The sequence below is a fragment of the Sapajus apella genome, unplaced genomic scaffold (genome assembly GCF_009761245.1).
Source record: "Sapajus apella isolate SASKATOON/1434 unplaced genomic scaffold, GSC_monkey_1.0 scaffold351, whole genome shotgun sequence".
NCBI classification, from domain to species: Eukaryota; Metazoa; Chordata; class Mammalia; order Primates; family Cebidae; genus Sapajus; species Sapajus apella.
Window position 1 is genome coordinate 3,028 of NW_022437291.1, and position 19,349 is coordinate 22,376.

The 19,349-nt window shown below is 43.8% G+C and overlaps 1 protein-coding gene and 3 pseudogenes across 3 annotated transcripts; 2 read left to right on the forward strand and 2 right to left on the reverse strand.

Annotated features, from left to right (window-relative positions):
• Positions 1–11,550: 11,550 nt before the first annotated feature.
• On the forward strand, positions 11,551–13,272 carry LOC116545738 (annotated as a pseudogene). Its single transcript, XR_004266426.1, has one exon. The product of XR_004266426.1 is annotated as a WD repeat-containing protein 41 pseudogene (transcript).
• Positions 13,273–13,832: 560 nt separating this feature from the next.
• On the reverse strand, positions 13,833–16,252 carry LOC116545735 (annotated as a pseudogene). The gene has a single exon (XR_004266425.1). The product of XR_004266425.1 is annotated as a periodic tryptophan protein 2 homolog pseudogene (transcript).
• A 3-nt stretch (positions 16,253–16,255) lies between these two features.
• LOC116545736 (apolipoprotein L6-like) lies at positions 16,256–16,931 on the forward strand (the record flags this gene model as incomplete). The annotated part of the gene is made up of 1 exon (XM_032272233.1): positions 16,256–16,931. A coding segment is annotated over one exon (447 nt), but the record flags the coding sequence as incomplete, so codon positions are not given.
• A 719-nt stretch (positions 16,932–17,650) lies between these two features.
• LOC116545737 overlaps positions 17,651–19,349 on the reverse strand; it is a 38,505-nt pseudogene continuing 36,806 nt past the window's right edge.

Genomic DNA, 19,349 nt, shown 5'->3' on the forward strand with positions numbered 1-19,349 from the left:
ACAAAATAAGAGAGGACACAAACAGATGGAGAAGCATCCCATGCTTAGGAAGAATCAATATCGTGAAAATGGCCATACTGCCCAAAGTAATTTACAGATTGAACACTATCCCCATCAAGCTACCAATGACCCTCTTCACAGAACTGGAAAAAAACACCTTAAACTTCAAATGGAACCAAAAGAGAGCCCTCATAGCCAAGTCAATTCTAAGCAAAAAGAACAAAGCCGGAGGCATCACACTACCGGACTTCAAACTATACTACAAGGCCACAGTAATCAAAACAGCATGGTACTGGTACCAAAACAGAGATATAGACCAATGGAACAGAACAGAGGCCTCAGAGGCAACACAACATATCTACAACCATCCAATCTTTGACAAACCTGACAAAAACCAGTAATGGGGAAAGGATTCCCTGTTTAATAAATGGTGTTGGGAAAACTGGCTAGCCATGTGCAGAAAGCAAAAACTGGACCCCTTCCTGACACCTTACACTAAAATTAACTCCAGATGGATTAAAGACTTAAACATACGACCTAATACCATAAAAACCCTAGAAGAAAATCTAATCAAAACCATTCAGGACATAGGCGTAGGCAAGGACTTCATGACCAAAATACCAAAGCATTGGTAACAAAAGCCAAAATAGACAAATGGGACCTAATCAAACTCTATAGCTTCTGCACGGCAAAAGAAGCAGTCATTAGAGTGAATCGGCAACCAACAGAATGGGAAAAAAATTTTTGCAATCTACCCATCTGACAAAGGGCTGATATCCAGAATTTGCTAAGAACTAAAACAGACTTACAAGAAAAAAACAAACAAGCCCATTCAAAAGTGGGCAAAGGATATGAACAGATACTTTACAAAAGAAGACATATATGAGGCCAACAAACATATAAAAAAAATGCTGATCATCACTGGTCATTAGAGAAATGGAAATCAAAACTACATTGAGATACCATCTCACACCAGTTAGAATGGCGGTCATTAAAAAATCTGGAGACAACAGATGCTGGAGAGGATGTGAAGAAATAGGAACACTTTTACACGGTTGGTGGGAGTGTAAATTAATTCAACCACTGTGGAAAACAGTGTGGCGATTCCTCAAGGACCTAGAAATAGAAATTCCATTTGACCCAGCAATCCCATTACTGGGTATATATCCAAAGGATTATAAATCGTTCTACTATAAGGACACATGCACATGAATGTTCATTGCAGCACTGTTTACAATAGCAAAGACCTGGAACCATCCCAAATGCCCATCGATGATAGATTGGACAGGGAAAATGTGGCACATATACACCATGGAATACTATGCAGCCATCAAAAACGATGAGTTTCGTGTCCTCTGTAGGGACATGGATGAACCTGGAAACCACCATTCTCAGCAAACTGACACAAGAACAGAAAATCAAATACTGCATGTTCTCACTCATAGGTGGGTGTTGAACAATGAGAACAGATGGACACAGGGAGGGGAGCACTACACTATTGGGTCTATTGGGGGGAAATAGGGGAGGGACAGTGGGGGTGGGGAGTTGGGGAGAGATAGCATGGAGAGAAATGCCAGATATGGGTGATGGGGAAGAAGGCAGCAAATCACACTGCCACATGTGTACCTATACAACGATCTTGCATGTTCTTCACTTGTACCCCAATATCTAAAATGCAATAAAATAAAATAAAATAAAAAGAAGCCAAAATGTACAGAAAGCCCTACCCTCATGAAACCAGCTTGGGGTGGAAGATGACATGAGAAGGACAGTCTATGGAAAAGTAGATCTCCTTTTATAGAAATGTCCTGGTGAGCCAGTTTGTAAGCTGCTTTTCATAAAATGTCAAAAATGTATACAGATAATTTGCTAAGTAAAGTAGTTCTTGATTTAGAAAACTTCCGATTAGAGATTGGTTAACTTTTATGCTCAAATTTATTAAAGTATAATAAAATACAATTATTCAGCAACTCAACTATACTATAGATTTAATTATGGTGCAAAGACACAGTGTTTACATTTAACTTCCTATATCATGGAGAACCCCCAAACAAAGTGTACCCCAATTCTTATAACATGGCTCTACGTAGATGTATCAAGATCTCTGTTCCGTAACATGGGTTTTTATAGGATTTCAGTGCTAATGTCTGAGATTAATCAACTACTATCAGCCTAAGGAGGTGTTATACTTATAACATGAAAATTCTCTAGTTTCCCAACACAGCAGCAGTGATAATAGCAAGAAATAGAGCAATCAACCCAACGTCATGATAATCCTTTTGACTTTTCAAATGGGGTAAAGATGTGGGAAAAGATGGATGAAAAATTACCGGTTGATTCAGTTGACATGTGTTGTACACAGAATTACTACTCTGCTTTCTCTTGTAAGGCAAATGGCAACCAAAATAAGAAGGTGGAAGCAGGGGCTGCCAGAGAGTCACAGTCAATATGGGAGAGCGCCCGGCATGGCAAGGTTCAGAATCTATGTTCCTCCAGAGCTGCTCATCAGCTAAGGATTAAGGCGGGTAGTGGAATATGGTTAGGCTGTTTTTTTTTTGTTGTTGTTGTTGTGTTTTTTTTTAATCAAGGCAGAGAATAGAGAAGATTACTTATAATAATGGTGCTAAAATAAAAGACCCATGGATGAAGCAGTGGCTCTTAAATTTTGGTGTGCATTAGAATCACCCAGAGGGCTTCTCAAAACACAGTTGGATCCCCAGAGTTTCTGATGCAGTAGATCTGGTGTGGGGCCTGAGAATTTGTTTTTCCAAGAATTTCAAGGTGGTGCTGGTACTGATAATCCAGGGATCATATTTTGATAACCATTTGGGTGAGTAGATATACAAAAAAGATGCAAAGAATGGGAGGAGGAGATGACAGGCAGAATTTTATGATGATCCCTGTTATCTGTGTGCCCTTCCCCTTGAGCACAGGGGAATCTGTAAATGTGGTGACATATCACTACCACAATTAGGTTGATAATAAGTTGACTGTGTATAATCAAAAGAGAGATTCTCCTGGTTGGGCCTCACCAAATTAGGTGAGCCTTTAAAAAAAGGTGATGAGTCAGAGGCAATCCAGCTGGCCTCGAAGAAAATAAATATCCATGATGTGAACTGCCTAGGGGAGCCACGCCACTTATATTTAAGTAAAAAAGTGTTTATTAACTGACTAGTGTTTGCAAGATTCTGTCGCACCCAGCTGTGGAGTTAAAACAAGTTCACAGTTCTTTTCCTCAAAGAGCTAACTATCTGCTAAGAAGGATAACATAAGAACACAAACAATTTTTCTTCAAGGCAAATTATATTAAAAGTCCTAGGATAGACATAAGCAAAGTGTTACAGCAAGAACAGGTCACATCTGACTGGGAATGGAAATGTTTAATAAAGAGGCATGGGAGAAAGTATTAAAAAGCAAGATTACCATAGAAGAAATGTGTAGAAACACCGTCTCTATTAAAAATACAAAATTAACCAGGCGTGGTGGTGTGCACCTGTAATCCCAGCTACTCGGGAGGCTGAGGCAGGAGAATTGCTTGACCCCAGGAGGCAGAGGTTGTGGTGAGCTGAGATCATGCCATTACACTCCAGCCTAGGAAACAGGAGTGAAACTCCGTCTCAAGTAAAATAAAAAAAAGAATAGCAGTGATATGAAGCAGAGGACTCCATTGCACTTTGAAAGATAACCTTCAAGGCAAATTGGAAACCTTCTACATATTTCTCTTTCTGTTTATGTGTACGAAAAGTAGCTTATCTTAACCTTTATCACTTACACTTAAATGTAATGTTGTATCTATATTCCAGTAGCTTACCTTCATTGCCAATTTGGTGTTCATTGAGAGGGGGCTTTTATTTCTTTGGCTTTCCTTTTCTAAGGACAGCAGATTCTCATATTGCTCTTCCTATGCTGGTCGTTAGAAATATGGCTATCTCTATGAGTGAGCAGAATTCCTTATCTTTCAGGTACTGGTCAGATGTTTCCCTGTCACTAATCCTACAAAGTGTCACGTGGAGGAAAAGAGATAATGTGTTTTCTGTATGTTGAGTAGCACCTCCTTCCTGTAACATGTATTTTTCTTACCTTGTTTATATTTACCCAGACTTTTCTCGAAAGGCCTTGTTAAAACTGCAAACATTAAAAATGTTATAATCTCCCCTTTATGAATCACTTCTAGACTTCTTCTAAATTACATATAATACATCTGACAGAAGGTGCTTAGTATTTAATAGTGTTACTGATCTTACTCAGCAATACATGGAAAACTGGGCTCCTGTAAAACATGGCTCAATTGCAAAGTTTAATGTGAAAATCAACTTCCATTTTAGGATATGATAGAGGAGCTTAGTGTACACTAATGCACCCACTGAGAAAACACAGGAAAAACTGTGTGAGATACACAAAATATCTATTCCAGTGCATCAGTGGTTTGTTTCCTGAAACAACCAGGAAGAAGGAGCGCAAGATTCTGAAGATTCTGGGGAACAGACAGCTGTGGAGAGACCAGCTCGGAATCTGCAGCTGCTTTTACCCATGGGTAAATTTACCAATTTTGGATTCTAGAATCTAAGAATTGCCTGGACAGAGGGCTACTGGGACAGGGGGACACCAGGAGAGTTTCTGGTGGTCTTACAGTACTGGGGCTAGAAAATTAGAGATTCGAAGAGCTAATCTTTAGTCAAAAGGAATTAGTGAAGCATTAGAGTTGGCACAAGAAATTTCCCCCATGATATTTGCTGAATTCTGAAGCTGCATGAGATGGAAAAATAAGAAACTAAGAACAAAGCCCCAGAAAAGAAGGTCTGAGTTTCTGATCCAGGACAATAATAATAAAGTTAAGAACTAGCCAGGAGAGACTCCAGTGTACAGTACAGGTTTCCATGTGGAAGCCTTAGAGAGCCACACTCTGGAGGGGTAAATGGAGTTCTTACTTGGTGTGAATAAAACTTAGTCCCTGGTTGTAATTGTTATCAGTCTTTATTTTATCTATCCAGAAAGGAAAGATGAAACTTCCCTGGAGAAGATTATGTGATCTGGAACCTCTTTGATTTTTTTTTAAACATATAATGTCCAGAATTCACTTTAAAAAATGACTTAACATGACAAGAAAAAGGTGATAACATAAAGAATCTGTAGATAAAAGCGATCTCTATATGACTTGGTGATGGGATTTAGCAGACAAGGACTTTGAACAAATTATAATTAATATGTTTAATGAAATAGAAGAAAGGATAAAATATACTAAGATACTAAAAAGGGCAAGGATTGAAATTAAGAACTCAGCATATGGACTTGACAAAAGATTATATGTGTGAGATTAAAAGCATAAGGAAATCCAAAGCAAGGCCAATTCAATACTGAAGAACAGAGCTTACAAAAAACAGTGTAAGATACAGAAAAGAGTATGAAATAATACATGTGGAACATAGTGAAAATGTCCAAGAAACATGTAATTTGAAGTCTCAGAAGGAACAGGAAGAGAGAATAAAATTGAAGCAATATTTGAAGAGATAAAAATGACTATTCCAGAAGATGAAAGGCATCAAACACAAATCATTAAGTTCTGCAAACCTTAAAAGGAAAAATACAAAGTAGGTTAAATATTCTTGGCACACTAGAATAAAACTGCTAAAAAACAAAAAACACATAGACAAAAAGAAAATTTTAAAACCAGCCAGAGAGAAAGTTTTACCTTCAAAGCATCAAAACTGATTGATGACTTCTCAACAGTAATAATGGAAAACAAAATTCAATAGTATGACAGAGCTAAAAGTGCTGAAAGATTATAACTGCTGATCAAAAACTGTACTCCCCTAAGTCCTTCAGAATTTTTAAGGGATATAAAGACCTTTCAGGAGTACAAAAACTGACACTAAGATAATCTGTTGTCAATAGACAAGCAGATCAAGAATACTGAGTTCTTCAGAGAGAAAGAAAATGATCAAAGAGAAAAATACCATTAAGTTATAAAAAGCAAGAGAAAGAATAAAAATATTTGATACATATATTTACAATTGAATATTGTCTGTACAAGGCAATAATGCTGAGTCTTAACAGAGTTTAAACTATATGAAGAATTAAAAGGCAAATAAGAATAAGTTTAAAAGCAAACAGGGATAAATTGAATCTAAGAGTTATTAGATCCTAGCATTATCAGGGAAGTATTAAAAGTAATAATCTATATTAACTTAAAATAAGGCAGAAATGTGAACTGTAATCTCTAAGGTAGTTACTGAAGGAGAGTTAAAAAATGAATATCTAACAAGTTAACAGTTGAAACAAAATAGTAAACTGGTTAATAAAAAAGTGGACAAGAAAGAAGAAGAAAAAAAAAGTGTGTCAGATAGAAAAAAAAAAAGAAAAGAAAGAGGGACGATTTAAACCCAAGGATGTCAATAATTACAATAAATGTAAGTGAATAAAATATTCCAAGTAAAGGACTAAGATTTTCAGACTAGAGGAAAACAAAGAATAACAAAACAAACAAAAAATCTGTGTTTCTTTTACAAGAGATATATTTAAATATTAGGACACAGGTCAAAGTATGAAAAAAATAGTTGTTTTAGTTCTACTAGGACAGGAAACATTACAAGAGATAATGAAGGACTTTTCATAATAATAAAGGATTCAATCCACCAGGAAATACAAAATTTCTAAATTTGTATGTATTCAAAGACCAAAATTCAAAATGAATACATCAGAAATCACCAAAAGAATAAACTGACCAAATTATAATTACAGAGGAATTTTAACACAGTTGTCTAAATAGGTGACAGAGCAAGCAAATCAAACTTTGGTAAGATCATAAAAATCTGAACAACACAATTAACAACTTGGTCTAATTAACATATCTAAAAGGAGAATTCATATTATATTCAAGTGTCCATGAAGTATTTACCAAATTCAACAGTATTATGGAGCATTAAAAATGTCTCAACAGGCTGGGCACAGTGACTCATGCCTGTAATGCCAGCACATGGGAGGTGAGATGGGGGGATCACTTGAGCCCAGGAGTTGGAGAACAGCCAAAGCAACATGATGAAACTTCATTTCTACAAAAAAGTAAAAAATTAGTCAGGTGTGGTGGCGTGCTACTCAGGAGGTTGAAGTAGGAAGATCTCTTGAGCTTGGGAGGTCGAATCTGCATTAAGCTGTGTTCATGCCACTGCATGGCAGCCTGGAGCCTGGGTGACAGAGCAAGATCTTGTGCCAAAAAAAGAAGTCTCAAGAAATTTGACAAAAATGATATAATTTATATATAACTGGATTTGACTTGCTATAATGTGAAGAAAATAGTTACAGATTACAACTCTTTGATGAGACCAAGATAATCTTGAGACCAAAACCTGGTAAAGACATTACAAGGAAATTACAAGCCAATTTATCTCTTGGAAAACAGATGCAAAATTCCCAAATTGCATATTAGTATGTCAAATCCAGTTATGTATAAACATAATAATAATAAATAAATAATATATAAATAAAAAGAATTACAGGCTTCAGGCAGGGCTTGATCAAGTGGCTCAAGTTTTGTGAGTCTCTCTACCTTCTGTAGTGTCACCTTCATCCAAAGGCTAGCTCTCATGTTGTGAAAAGATGGTTGTCAAATGCCTCAGTAGCTACACGCTTTTTTAGCCAGAGAATAACAGAGAGAGAGAAAGGGAGACGGGGGGGGGAAGAGGGAGAGAGAGAGAGAAATGGAGGGAGGAAGAGGGGGAGAGAGAAAGAGAAAAGGAGGAGGAGGAGGAGAAGGAAGAAGAAGAAAAGAAGGAGGATGAGGAAGAAGAAGAAGGAGAAGAAGAAGAAGGAGGAGGAGGAGGAGGAGGAGGAGGAGGAGGAGGAGGAAGGAGAAGAAGGAGAAAGAGATACTGAGATTGTTACAGCATTCCAAGAAAGTAACCTGAGTTTTACTCTAATCTGTTGTGAATCACATCTTCATCTCTTAGTTTACTTATCAAGCCCAGCAGCATAGATTGAAGTGATTAATTTACTTTTATCCTATGTTCTATCTCTTGAATCTGGGGGTAAAAAAGGTCCCATATCTATATGGACCCCCTAAAGAGACATGAGTTGTTGGGAAGAGGGTAATGCAGAGGTTCCCAAACTTACTCTGTTCCCAGTTCCCTTAGTGCCTCAATGATTTTTTCATAGGGCCCATGAATCAAAAGAAACATCAAAAAGGTCCTTTTTTCTTTCTTTTATTATGTAGCCACATTCAAACAACTCAATAATAATAGTTCATGCAGTGTCCAATTAATGTCACAATGCTTCTCTTGAAATGTATAAATATTCTACTGTCCTCTGAATCCTCTGTGGTGCCCCAGGCCACTTCAGTGCACAATTTGGGAAGTGTAAAGGTAATGGCTGATGGGGAGGCAGCCACACATATCCACAGACTTCCCAAGTCAACAATCATGAAAAAAAATTAAACCAATTTTTCAGGAAGAAAAGATACAAACTTTAATAAAGGAGAAACTAGGAAAGCATAGTGGAGACACCATTAGTCAATATTACATTCTGAACATCCATAAACTCTAACAAGACCATAGAATGTGGAAGAAGAATGGGGCTCAAGAAAGGGGCAGAAAAAAGATGATAAGCACTCAACCTTGCTTGCTACCCCTTGAGCCAAGAGGTTTGAAAGATGCTGAGAGCTCCTGTACTTGTATTTGAAACTCCAAGTCCTTGATTCTTTTCTCCACTGGCTCCTATGCAGATCGGAGCTGCGAATCAGGCTAACTAAACCACTTTGTAGATTTGTGTTCTAGTCAAAGAACTAGATTAATAGCAAATAAGGATATTAAAATGGCAAAACTAGAGAGACAAAAATAAGAGTATTTAATATCTTCTATTTTAAAGGTTATGGTTGTTAATACTAAAATTTAAAACATACCTATAGCTAACTAGGGTAATCCTGATTTCAATGGATCTTTCTGTTACTTGCTAATACTGTTTCTTAACTATCCACAAACCTGTCCCCTGTGTTTCTAGGTGTTCTCAAAGGCTGTCTTACATGAGCTCACTAAGAAATCTGGTTACTTTTCACCAAGAAAGTCAGAGTAGAAGAAGAGAATTCACCATCATTAATGGTTTTGATCCCATTTTGTTGTGTGTGCTCCTGCACTGGTTATCACCACATCCGGTAGGCACTGTTGTGTCCCCTGGGCATATCCAGGCCAGGTCTGCCATGCACATAATGCAGCACCACATTATATGTACACAGCTGAACACTACCATCTGTTCAGTCAGGTACCATTTCATCTACAGAATACAGTTGCATCATTTACCATGAGATGAGATACAGAATGCCTTTTTCCCATTATGTACTACAGTATCATTGAAAGGAACCAAATAGCACTTTTTGTGTCCCAATATTTTATGATGATGTTAGTGAAATGGTTTAAATTGGTTGGGGTCCAATCAGGAGACAACACCTGTTCCAGTTGTTTGAGCAAAGAGAATTTAACATAAAGGATTGCTGCTACGGTTGGAATGTCTGTTTCCCCTCAAGAGTTACTTATTGAAACTTCCTCACCAACGTGATGGTATTAGGAGGTGGGGCCATTGGGAGATGATTCAGTCATCAGGGCAGAGCCCTTATGCATGGCATTAATGCCCTTTTATAAAAGAAGCCCCAGAGAGCTGCTGCGTTCCTTCTGTCATGTGAAACACAGTGAGAAGTTGACATCTGCGAACCAGAAGGCAGGCCCTACACAGACAATGAATCTGCTGATGCCTTGATCATGGACTTCTCAGCCTCCAGAATTATGAAAAATAAATGTCTGTTGTTTGTTCGTAAGTTATCTAGTTTATGGTATTTTATTACAGCAGCCTTCCAGTTTCCCTATAGTGGCTCCCTCCCCATACTGGCAGAGTCTAGTAGGAAGCCAGCTGGCAAAGCAGAACTGAGGTCTGCAGGGTCCTGGCTACAGCATCACAAAGCAGAGGCTATAGCCTGTGTTTGTGTTTTTTTTTTTTTTTTTTTTTTTTTTTCAGTGTAGACAGTCTTTTTTTATTTATTTTTTTTTTTCAGTGTAGACAGTCTTTATTGGCAGGTGTTAGGAGTGCAAAATAGGAACAAATCCAAACAAAACCGCAAGGCAGTTACAGGGCTCCCCTCCCCCACGTGAGAGCCCTGTAACCAAGCCAGTGGGGCAGGAATGTTGACTTGACTGTGGCAAATTTAGGCTCAGCACCCTCCAAAGAACAAGCTCCCAGGCAGGAGGGCTTCTTGCAATGCAAGGGGGAAAGGAGTGACTCCCTAGAAGGGCCTGGGCTGTGACCCACCCTGGGCTGCTTGGCTCCTGTGCACTGCCACCTCAACCCTTCAAGAGGAAGGCTTCACAGCTTAGGGTATCTATTTCAGAGAAACAGGCTAAACCCAGCTCTCCCCAAACCCAGGTAGCTGCCTCATGTCTCAGTTTCCCTCCCCCTAGTGATTACCCAAGTTGGACCATCAGGCCCGGTGGTGGCCCAGCCTAACCCAAAGAGACAAGTCCCTATAACATACCATATATCAGTCAGTGTGTGGGCTGCAGGCCCTCCAAAGCTGCCGGGATCACCACAGGCCGGCCCTAGTCAAAAAGACCCTTGTGGGCCATGGGAATCAATCTGAGGTGCTGGGGATTAAGGCTACCACCCCAAACTTGCTTTGTCTCCTGAAGGCAATTGACCTCCAAGACAAATGGCTCCTGCACCCCACTGTCATGCTGGGTCCAAAAGTGTGATGCAATAACCAAAGTGTCCTCCAGCTGAGAACCCCAGCCTAGCCTTAAGCCCACAGCGGCCTCGTGCTCGGGGAAGTCTAGTTTGTTCAATAGAAGGCCCAACCCTGCAGTGCTGGGTCACCTGGCACAGGCTGCCTGTCCCTGGTCATGTCCTCCACACACTCTTGGAGGCCCCACCCCACCCCGTGAGACCTAGTCCTTCCCTTCTGGCCAGGGTCTGAGTCAGTTACAAGGCAGCCAGGTGGGATAGGCACGAGCCAGGAGAGGCTGCACAGGGGTCACGTAGTAATTGACAGTGGCTGGCACGAGCCTGTCGGTGCCTGGCAGGCGCCAGGCCAGGGCGGCAGTGGCAGCGGGGCCCTGCTCAGCCAGTGCCTGCAGCGCCAGTGCAGCAATGAGGCCCAGCGTCTGGCTGCGCTCATGGTTCATGAGGCACACGGTACTCTCGTTGACCACCCGGTGTAGTGTCACCAGACAGGAGTAGCGGCGGGCGGCATCAGCTCCACCGAAGTGGGCCTCCAGGTAGCGCTCCAGGGTGCGCCGCTGCTCCACCAGGTCCGGAAAGTCGATGAAGAAGCGGGAGCACATGTAGCTTTGCAGGGCGCGCACGTCGGTGCTGGGCCGGGCCGAAAGCCCCGCACCAGGAGGTGGCAGTACTTGAGGAGACCACCACCTCGGATCTCCTCGGGACTGCGCGTCGCGATCAGTACTGTCCCCCTCCCTCGATCTCGGGGGAGGCCGAGAACCGCAGGGATTGGCCGAGAAATCTCCTTTACAGACAATAGGCGAAGAACAAACCGCCCCCGCGCGTGCTCACTAGGAGCAGCGCGCGCCCCGGAATCGCCGGAGCCGCCTTCGCCTTAGGCCTCCGCTCCCCAAGCGACTGCCCAAACTAAGCTTTGGTGGCTGGATACGGGAGCGCTCTGGGGACAAATATCCTCCTCCCTCCATTGTGGTCTGCGTTCCTCCGGACCCTGAGCAACTCTTGGGCGGGAAGTATTAGCGTCTCTGTTGCGCTGCAGCGGGGGAGGAAGGTGGAGGCCGATCCCAGGGCGGACTCTGGCGAGACCGAGAGAGACGCCGGCGCTGCCTGGATGTTGCGATGGCTGATGGGGGGAGGCAGAGAACCGCAGAGACTGGCCGAGAAATCTCCTTTACAGACAATAGGTTGAAGAACAAACCTAGAGCCCCTACACTGAGTTGCTTGTACTGAAAGCTCACCATGAGATTGTACGGTTTCTGGTACAGTTAGATGGCTACAGATTTGCATCTGCTGGTGATGATGGAACTATAGTTGTGTGGAATGCCCAGACAGGTGAAAAACTTCTAGAACTGAATGGACACACTCAAAAGATAACAGCTATTATTTCATTTCCTTCCTTGGAATCTTGTGAAGAAAAACAACTCATCTTGACAGCCTCTGCTGATAGAACAGTTATTGTGTGGGACAGTGATAACGGCAGACAAGTTCAGAGAATATCTTGCTTCCAGTCTACTGTAAAGTGTTTGACTGTTCTTCAGAGAGTAGATGTTTGGCTTTCTGGTGGGAATGACCTGTGTGTGTGTGTGTGTGGAACCGAAAATTAGATCTCCTGTGTAAGACTAGCCACCTTTCTGATACAGGTATTAGTGCTTTGGTTGAAATACCTAAGAACTGTGTTGTGGCAGCAGTTGGCAAAGAACTGATAATTTTTAGGTTGGTAGCACCCACAGAAGGATCACTAGAATGGGATATTCTTGAAGTTGAGCGCCTCCTTGATCACCAGGACAATATTCTCTCATTGATTAATGTCAATGATTTGAGTTTTGTCACTGGCTCCCACATTGGAGAGCTGATCATCTGGGACGCCCTGGACTGGACCGTGCAGGCCTACGAACGCAACTTCTGGGACCCATCTCCACAACTGGACACCCAACAGGAAATAAAACTCTGTCAGAAATCAAATGACATTTCTATTCATCATTTCACATGTGATGAAGAGAATGTATTTGCTGCAGTTGGAAGGGGTTTATACATGTATAACCTTCAAATGAAGCGTGTGATTGCCTGCCAGAAAACTGCACATGACTCCAATGTCCTGCACATTGCCAAACTTCCAAACAGGCAGTTGTTCTCATGCTCAGAAGATGGCAGTGTACGTATTTGGGAGTTACGAGAAAAACAGCAGCTTGCAGCTGAGCCTGTACCAACAGGTTTTTTAAACATGGGGGATTTGGAAGAGTCAACAAACAAGCCAGCCAACCTGTTAAAAAGCAGCAAGAAAATGCTATTTCATGTTCACTGGAGCTTACTGGAGATTTGATTGGACACTCATCATCTGTGGAGGTGTTTCTATACTTTGAACATCATGGACTGGTGACATGCTCTGCTGATCATCTCATTATTTTGTGGAAAAATGGAGAGCGAGAATCTGGATTGCGCAGTTTAAGATTATTTCAAAAATTAGAGGAGAATGGTGACTTACACCTTGCTCTCTAAGGAATTAAAAGTACACACGCATGAACCTTGTACATCAAATATAGGTACTACTCTGAAAACCATTAACATATTCATCATTTAAATTTGTAAATTTTGTCCATAAAATCTTACGTTTAACTTTTTTGTGGACGTATCAACCAGGAACATGTTGTTTCTCGGGTCCTAGTACATCCTCCAAAGAATATGCCACAAGTTTTCCATTTGACTTTGATCTGCTGTTGAAGTGGTGAGTGCTGTGTTTTGAGCTTATTTTGAACCTAGACCCTTGTGAAAGGTACAAATACAGGTAACAGTATAGTTGTGGCATTTATTAAAAGTTTTATTATTTGGGTTCAAAAAAAAAAAAAAACCTAATTGATACTCATTTGTATGTCTGGTTTCCCAAAGAAGAAAACCAAATTAGAGAACTGGCATTTCCAGCTTCAAGAAGCAAAACATAACCCCAAAATATAATGGTAGCAGGGAGAGGGGGAGGGAAAGATGCATTCACTCTATGTCAAAATGAATCTCTTGCTCTCAACAGGAGATAATCCAGTGACGCCCTGAGCACCAATCACGAGACCTGCTCATTCCGATCCTCCGGAATTGTTTACGGTACTTCCTGCCTCCAAGTTTTTTTTTCTTTTTTTCAACATAAGCCTTTTTAATTTGAAGTGTAGACTTAATCCTCACATGTTAGAAAACTCCATCTTTTTTATCTCTAAGTCCTATATCAAACCTTTATATTAGAGATATAAATAAGTCTCATACAAAGTTCACGTGAAGCTATTGACCTTTCTGAGAGGCATTTTCAGAATTCCTCACTGTTTACACAGCCCCGCTCCTGGTGCCGGTGCCAGTGCGTGCCGGCCCCTGGTATGGCCCGTCAGCTCGCTGTCCTGATGAGCTTCATGTTTCCTTTGCAGAAAAGCAAGTCCCTACCACCAGTGACAGTATTTCAGCTGCTCTCTGGACCGCTCCTCTTTGCTGGCCCAGGTGGCATGATGGTCCCATGTCCCTGGCAGGTCTTAGCCGGCACAATCTGCGCTGCAGCCGGCCGGCTCTAGGCCAGCATCTCTTCTTTCGAGTCTCTGCCTGCTCCTCTGAGCAGGTGCAAGCTGTCCTCTTCAGGTGCTTCTGCCTCCTCCTCCTCACTTCCCAGCGGCTCCAGGGGGCGTTTTGTGCCACGATGCTGGGAAACTGCTAGTGCGTACTGCATGTTATAGCGGTTCCAGCCACAGAGTTTTGACAGGTCGTCCAGGTGCCGCTGGATCCTCTTCTGGAGGAACTGAATCACAGGCAGCAGGGTCCCGGCTCTGGACTTCAGCTTCTGTCCATGCAACATGAGCAGTTTCTGAGTCCAGAGGAGGTAGAATTCCACGTGGCGAGACACTTCAAAGGAGGAAGCTAAGAACTCAAGCACTTTCTCCACATATAATTCAGGAAGGGAGGAGCTGACCACTTCAATCTCGTCCCTAGGCACCGCCTCCAGGGCCTCCTGCACCAGCTTGCTCTCGTTGAGCCGGAGGGCCATGAGGATGGCCTGGGTGAAGTCCTGCCAGCGCAGCGCCTCTCGCACCCGCCTGGGGGTGACGCTGGTGTCCAGCTCGAATGGGTCGAAGAGCACGCGCGTGTCCAGGGAGTAGATGAGGAGCCCCTCCGTGGTGGCGGCCGCCCAGCAGCGCCCAGTGGGAGAGAAGTGAACTGAGGTCACCCTGATCTCAGGTTTGAAGTGCTGAGAACTCATGTCACCTTTCTTGACGCTTGGCAGTGGTATCGCCACTCCATCCTCCTGCCCAGCATCTTGATCAATTAGTGCCAGGTTGCCAAACTCTGTCATTTTTCTTCAGTTCAAAAATTCCTCCATGGCGTGCAGAGACAGGTTACAAGAGATCTCGAACCTCTTCATGAGAATCTGCTCGCAGACGTGGTAGATGCACACAAACTTGTACATGCCTCCCGCGAGGATGCTCTGACCGTCTGCGGAGTAGCACAGGATGCTGAAGGCTTTCCCCTTGGCTGAGTGCTTGGCTGTAATCTTGTCCAGCTCCATCCTGCCCATCTTCAGGTCGTGCCTGCCCTCGATGGAGCCCGTCTGCACTGCATTCTCGGGGTCCCAGAAGGTGATCTGTGAGTTCAGCATGGCCACAGCCAGCTCCGCACCATCAGGGAGAAAGGTCACAGCCAAGGTGTCAGAGGTCAGGGCCAGTGTCTCCTTGGTCCTCCAGCTGTCAAACATGTCCCACAGCCGCACCGTCTTGTCCCAGGAGGCACTGGCCAGGATGGACTTCATTGGGTTAAAACACAGACCACTGATGGGCCCCTCGTGTCCGGACAAAACATCAAGGAGCCTGCCTGTCTGCATGGACCACACAAAGATCTCAAACAAGTCTTGCGCCCCCGCAGAGACGATCTCCCCACTCGCATCCACCGCCACACAGGAGAACTGGGTGGGGCGTGGGGAGGTGAAGGTGCGGAAGTTTCGGTACCTGTGAAGGTCAAAGGCTCGCACGGTCCCGTCCATGGATGAGGTCACCACGACATAGCCGGTGGCAGTAAAGGTCACACCAGTCACCCCGCTGGAGTGCTCCATGAAAGTGACAAAGCAGAAGCCACTGAGGGTGTTCCACACTTTGACCTTGCTGTCGTCCCCGCCGGTCACGATGTACTGTCCATCAGGCGAGTAGGCCAGGGCCACCATGCTGTTGAAGTGGCCCTGCTGCTTGAGCACGTAGGACTCGCTCTGCCACTCCCACACCAGCAGCTGGCCCAGACGTGAACAGCCAAAGGCGATCCAGTCCCCAGAGCTGTTGATGGCCACTGAGGCGATGCTTTGATCTGAGATGCTCAGCGAGTGGATGAGGTTGAATTCCAGCAGCTCATGAAGATGGAAGATTCCAGAAGCAAAGCCAGTGACCAAGAGATGAGACTTCTTGTGAAATGCAGCAGCTGTTAGATTGTTAAAATCTCCTTCTTTATTGAAGAAATACTTGGCCAGCCGCCAGTACTTCACTTTTCCTGTCTTTTCCTCTTCGGCCGGAGCAGCTTTTCCCCAGATGGTGGTGTCTCTGTCCTGGTACAGGACAGGGAAGCTGAGGAAGAGGAGGCAGACTATGTCGGGGCCACTGTAAAGATTATCACTAACGTTATCAACACCGTGAGGAACGCCAGACAAAACGTCCGTGCATTTCAGAAAGTCAGAGCCAACCCACACTTGGCCAATGCCACCAAGTGTCTTCTGACCACTGGCAGAGTCTCCTCCCGGACCACCGCACAGGCGCAAAAGGCCTTTGCAGGGACAACGTTGGCAATGACCAAAAGTGCTCGCATGCTGGGAGGTACGATGGCCGCCTTCTCCCTTGGTTTTGACTTGGCCGCTTTCTCAAAAGAATGGAAGCACCTGAAGGAAGGAGCCAGGACAAAGTTTGCAGAAGAGTTGAGAGCCAAGGCCTCGGAGCTGGAGAGGAACCTCACAGAACTCACCCAGCGCTACCAGAGCTTGCAGCAGAAAGTGACCTAGAAGCTCCCTTCCTGGCTTCCAGTCTTCTTATCATCACTTCAAGTTGTCCGGCCTTTCCAGACTGAACCAATGTACTTCTTCCATATATTGATTGATGCCTTATGTCTCCCTAAAATGTATAAAACCAAACTATGCCCCGACCACCTTGGCCACATGTCGTCAGGACTTCCTGAGGCAGTGTCACAGGTGTGTCCCCAACCTTGGCAAAATAAACTTTCTAAATTAAAAAAAAAAATGCCACTGATTGGCATTTTTTTTTTCCCCACAGGCAAACAGAAAACAGGATGGTTTAATTTGTGGAGTCAAGAGTTCTTTGTTCTTAGTTACCGCACTCAACATGCAAATTATATTCACCTCGGTACAGAAATGGCACCCTGTCACTCCCCTGGGATCTTTAATCCAGACAGAATTATTCTTGGGCATCCTTCTCTATGTTTCTACCAACAACTACTGTCTCTCCCTTCTTACAGCAATATGTAAATTCTATTTTGTTCCAAGCAACTGGGAAATGAGGTCTTTCATCCAAAGGAGTAGCCATTTCCAGTATAGCACCACTGATCTGTCAATGGATTTGATAGATTTGATATACTGACATCCAGATCAAGATTTTCCATTATTTATAACCTGTCTCTGATGATCCCAAAGGCACTTTAGAACCTGGCAGTGCCTCAGGGTCACTGATTTTCACTGGACAGAATTAAGGGATATAGAAGGTCTGCTGAATCTGTCCCAGCTCTGGATATTCACTCTAAAAAGAGTTTATTTGAATACGGTTTTGACATATTTGCTCTCTATGTCTATGTAGGCTCAAAATGAACAATATAAGGAGACTCATTTTGTTCATCCATAGTTTCTAAATCTTTGGTAGTAGAAATGATTGACTCGTGTAAAGAAAGTTAACAATACTAAAAAAAAAAAAAAAAAAAGTAAATTTTTTTTTTTTTTTCCTGAGAGGGAAATCTTTATTATTTTCTGTATAAAAAATGTCCATCAGATGAAGGTTAAAGGGGTTGGGAGCAGATGCTTATGTGGGAACAGCGAGGTGGCAGCCCCAGCAGCCTTTCAGCCCTCTCTCGTACAGGCCTTGCTCAGAGTCCCAGGCGATCCACAGGTCTGGCATGAACAGAGAGAGGGGTCAGAGGTGGAAGCCTCAGCAGGAGAGGAGAGGAGGATCAGCAGAAGTTATGAGAAGGCCAGAATCCAGGGTCAGGCCTGGTCGAAGTTGAGTTTCTTAGCTGGAGGAGCCTCTCCTAGCCCTTCAATATCCACCAGGTCACTGTTGGCGTCGGAGTCGTTCAGAGCACTGAGTGTCACATCAGCCTTCTGTTTCTTTATGGGGGGGACCCCTGGCCTCAGGGACACTGGAGCTGCTGGGAGGAGGAGCAGCTGGAGGTGACAAGACACCAGATGCCACCTTCTTGGGCCCTTTCTTGGGTGACTCAGCTGGAAGGGGGATGCCAGAGTCTTCATATACCTTGCGTTTCACAGTGGCCTTTATCTGAGCTACTGTCCATTCCTTGATGACACAGCTGATGTGATTAAGATCGTCCCTAAATCACTTTCAAAAAGGGAGGCCCAAAGGAGCTATGAAGGAGATGCTCCCCCACATGTTTCAAGGAGATCCATGCAGTGCAAGAATGCCCCACCACACCTGGGTCTCTTTCTTTGCCCCTGAGGTCCCTTCAAGGCCTCCCCCATCCAGTTCAAAGCCCCATGTGCCTTGTCCAGGAACTGCTTGGGGCCAGCAGAGGGCGCCACCACCACCCAACAGCTGGGTCCCCACCCAGCCCCTCTCCACTCCCTGCTCCATACTCACTTGCCATTGCCAGGAGATGGGGGCCCCACCCAGCTCCCTGCTTTCACAGCAGAGGAGCTGGATTAGCAGACGGGGCCCCTCCGAATCCCACCAGGCCCAGCCTTGCTTTGTCTGGCCTCACATGTCTCCGATTTTCTAAGGACCAAAAAAAAAAAAAAAAAAAAAAAAAAAAAAAACAACAAAAACCAAAAAAAACCCCCACAAAGCCATAAAACTAAAAAAAATTTCAGAGAATTACTATTTACTTTATTAACTTACGGATTTATTATATAAATATATATTCACCTAGCAACATATCTCTGCTGTCTCTCCTGCTCTCGCAATGAAGACACAGCCTATCCCCTCCCTGATGCTCCTCTGGGTCTGCATTGGGCATGGGGCTCTGGGGACCCTCCGGAGGTGGAGGTAGGCTGCTGGCGTGGCTGCCTGGTGGTTGATGGTTTTGCTCCCCCTACCTTTTTTTTTTTTTTTTTTGAGTTTTTTCTGATGACTGTTTTTTTTCCTCGGTTTCTGGATAAACCACCCTCTGGGGACAGGATAATAAAACATGTAATATTTTTCAGAAAAAAAAAATGTCAGAATGTCATTTTTGGTTGGATCCAAGATGGCCGTTTAGGAACAGCTCAGGATTGCAGCTCCCAGTGAAAGCGCAGAGGGTGAGTGGACGCCGCGTTTTTATTGCCCACAGACTAGGAAATTCCCGGGCAGAGGTGTGCCACGGTCGCCAGCGCAGCTGTTGTGGCCAGCGCGGCTGTTTCGGCCAGCGCCAGCCAGCGCCGCTGCTTTGCCCCGTGCGGCTGCTTTGTCGGCGCCCCGGAGCCGCGGTTCTCC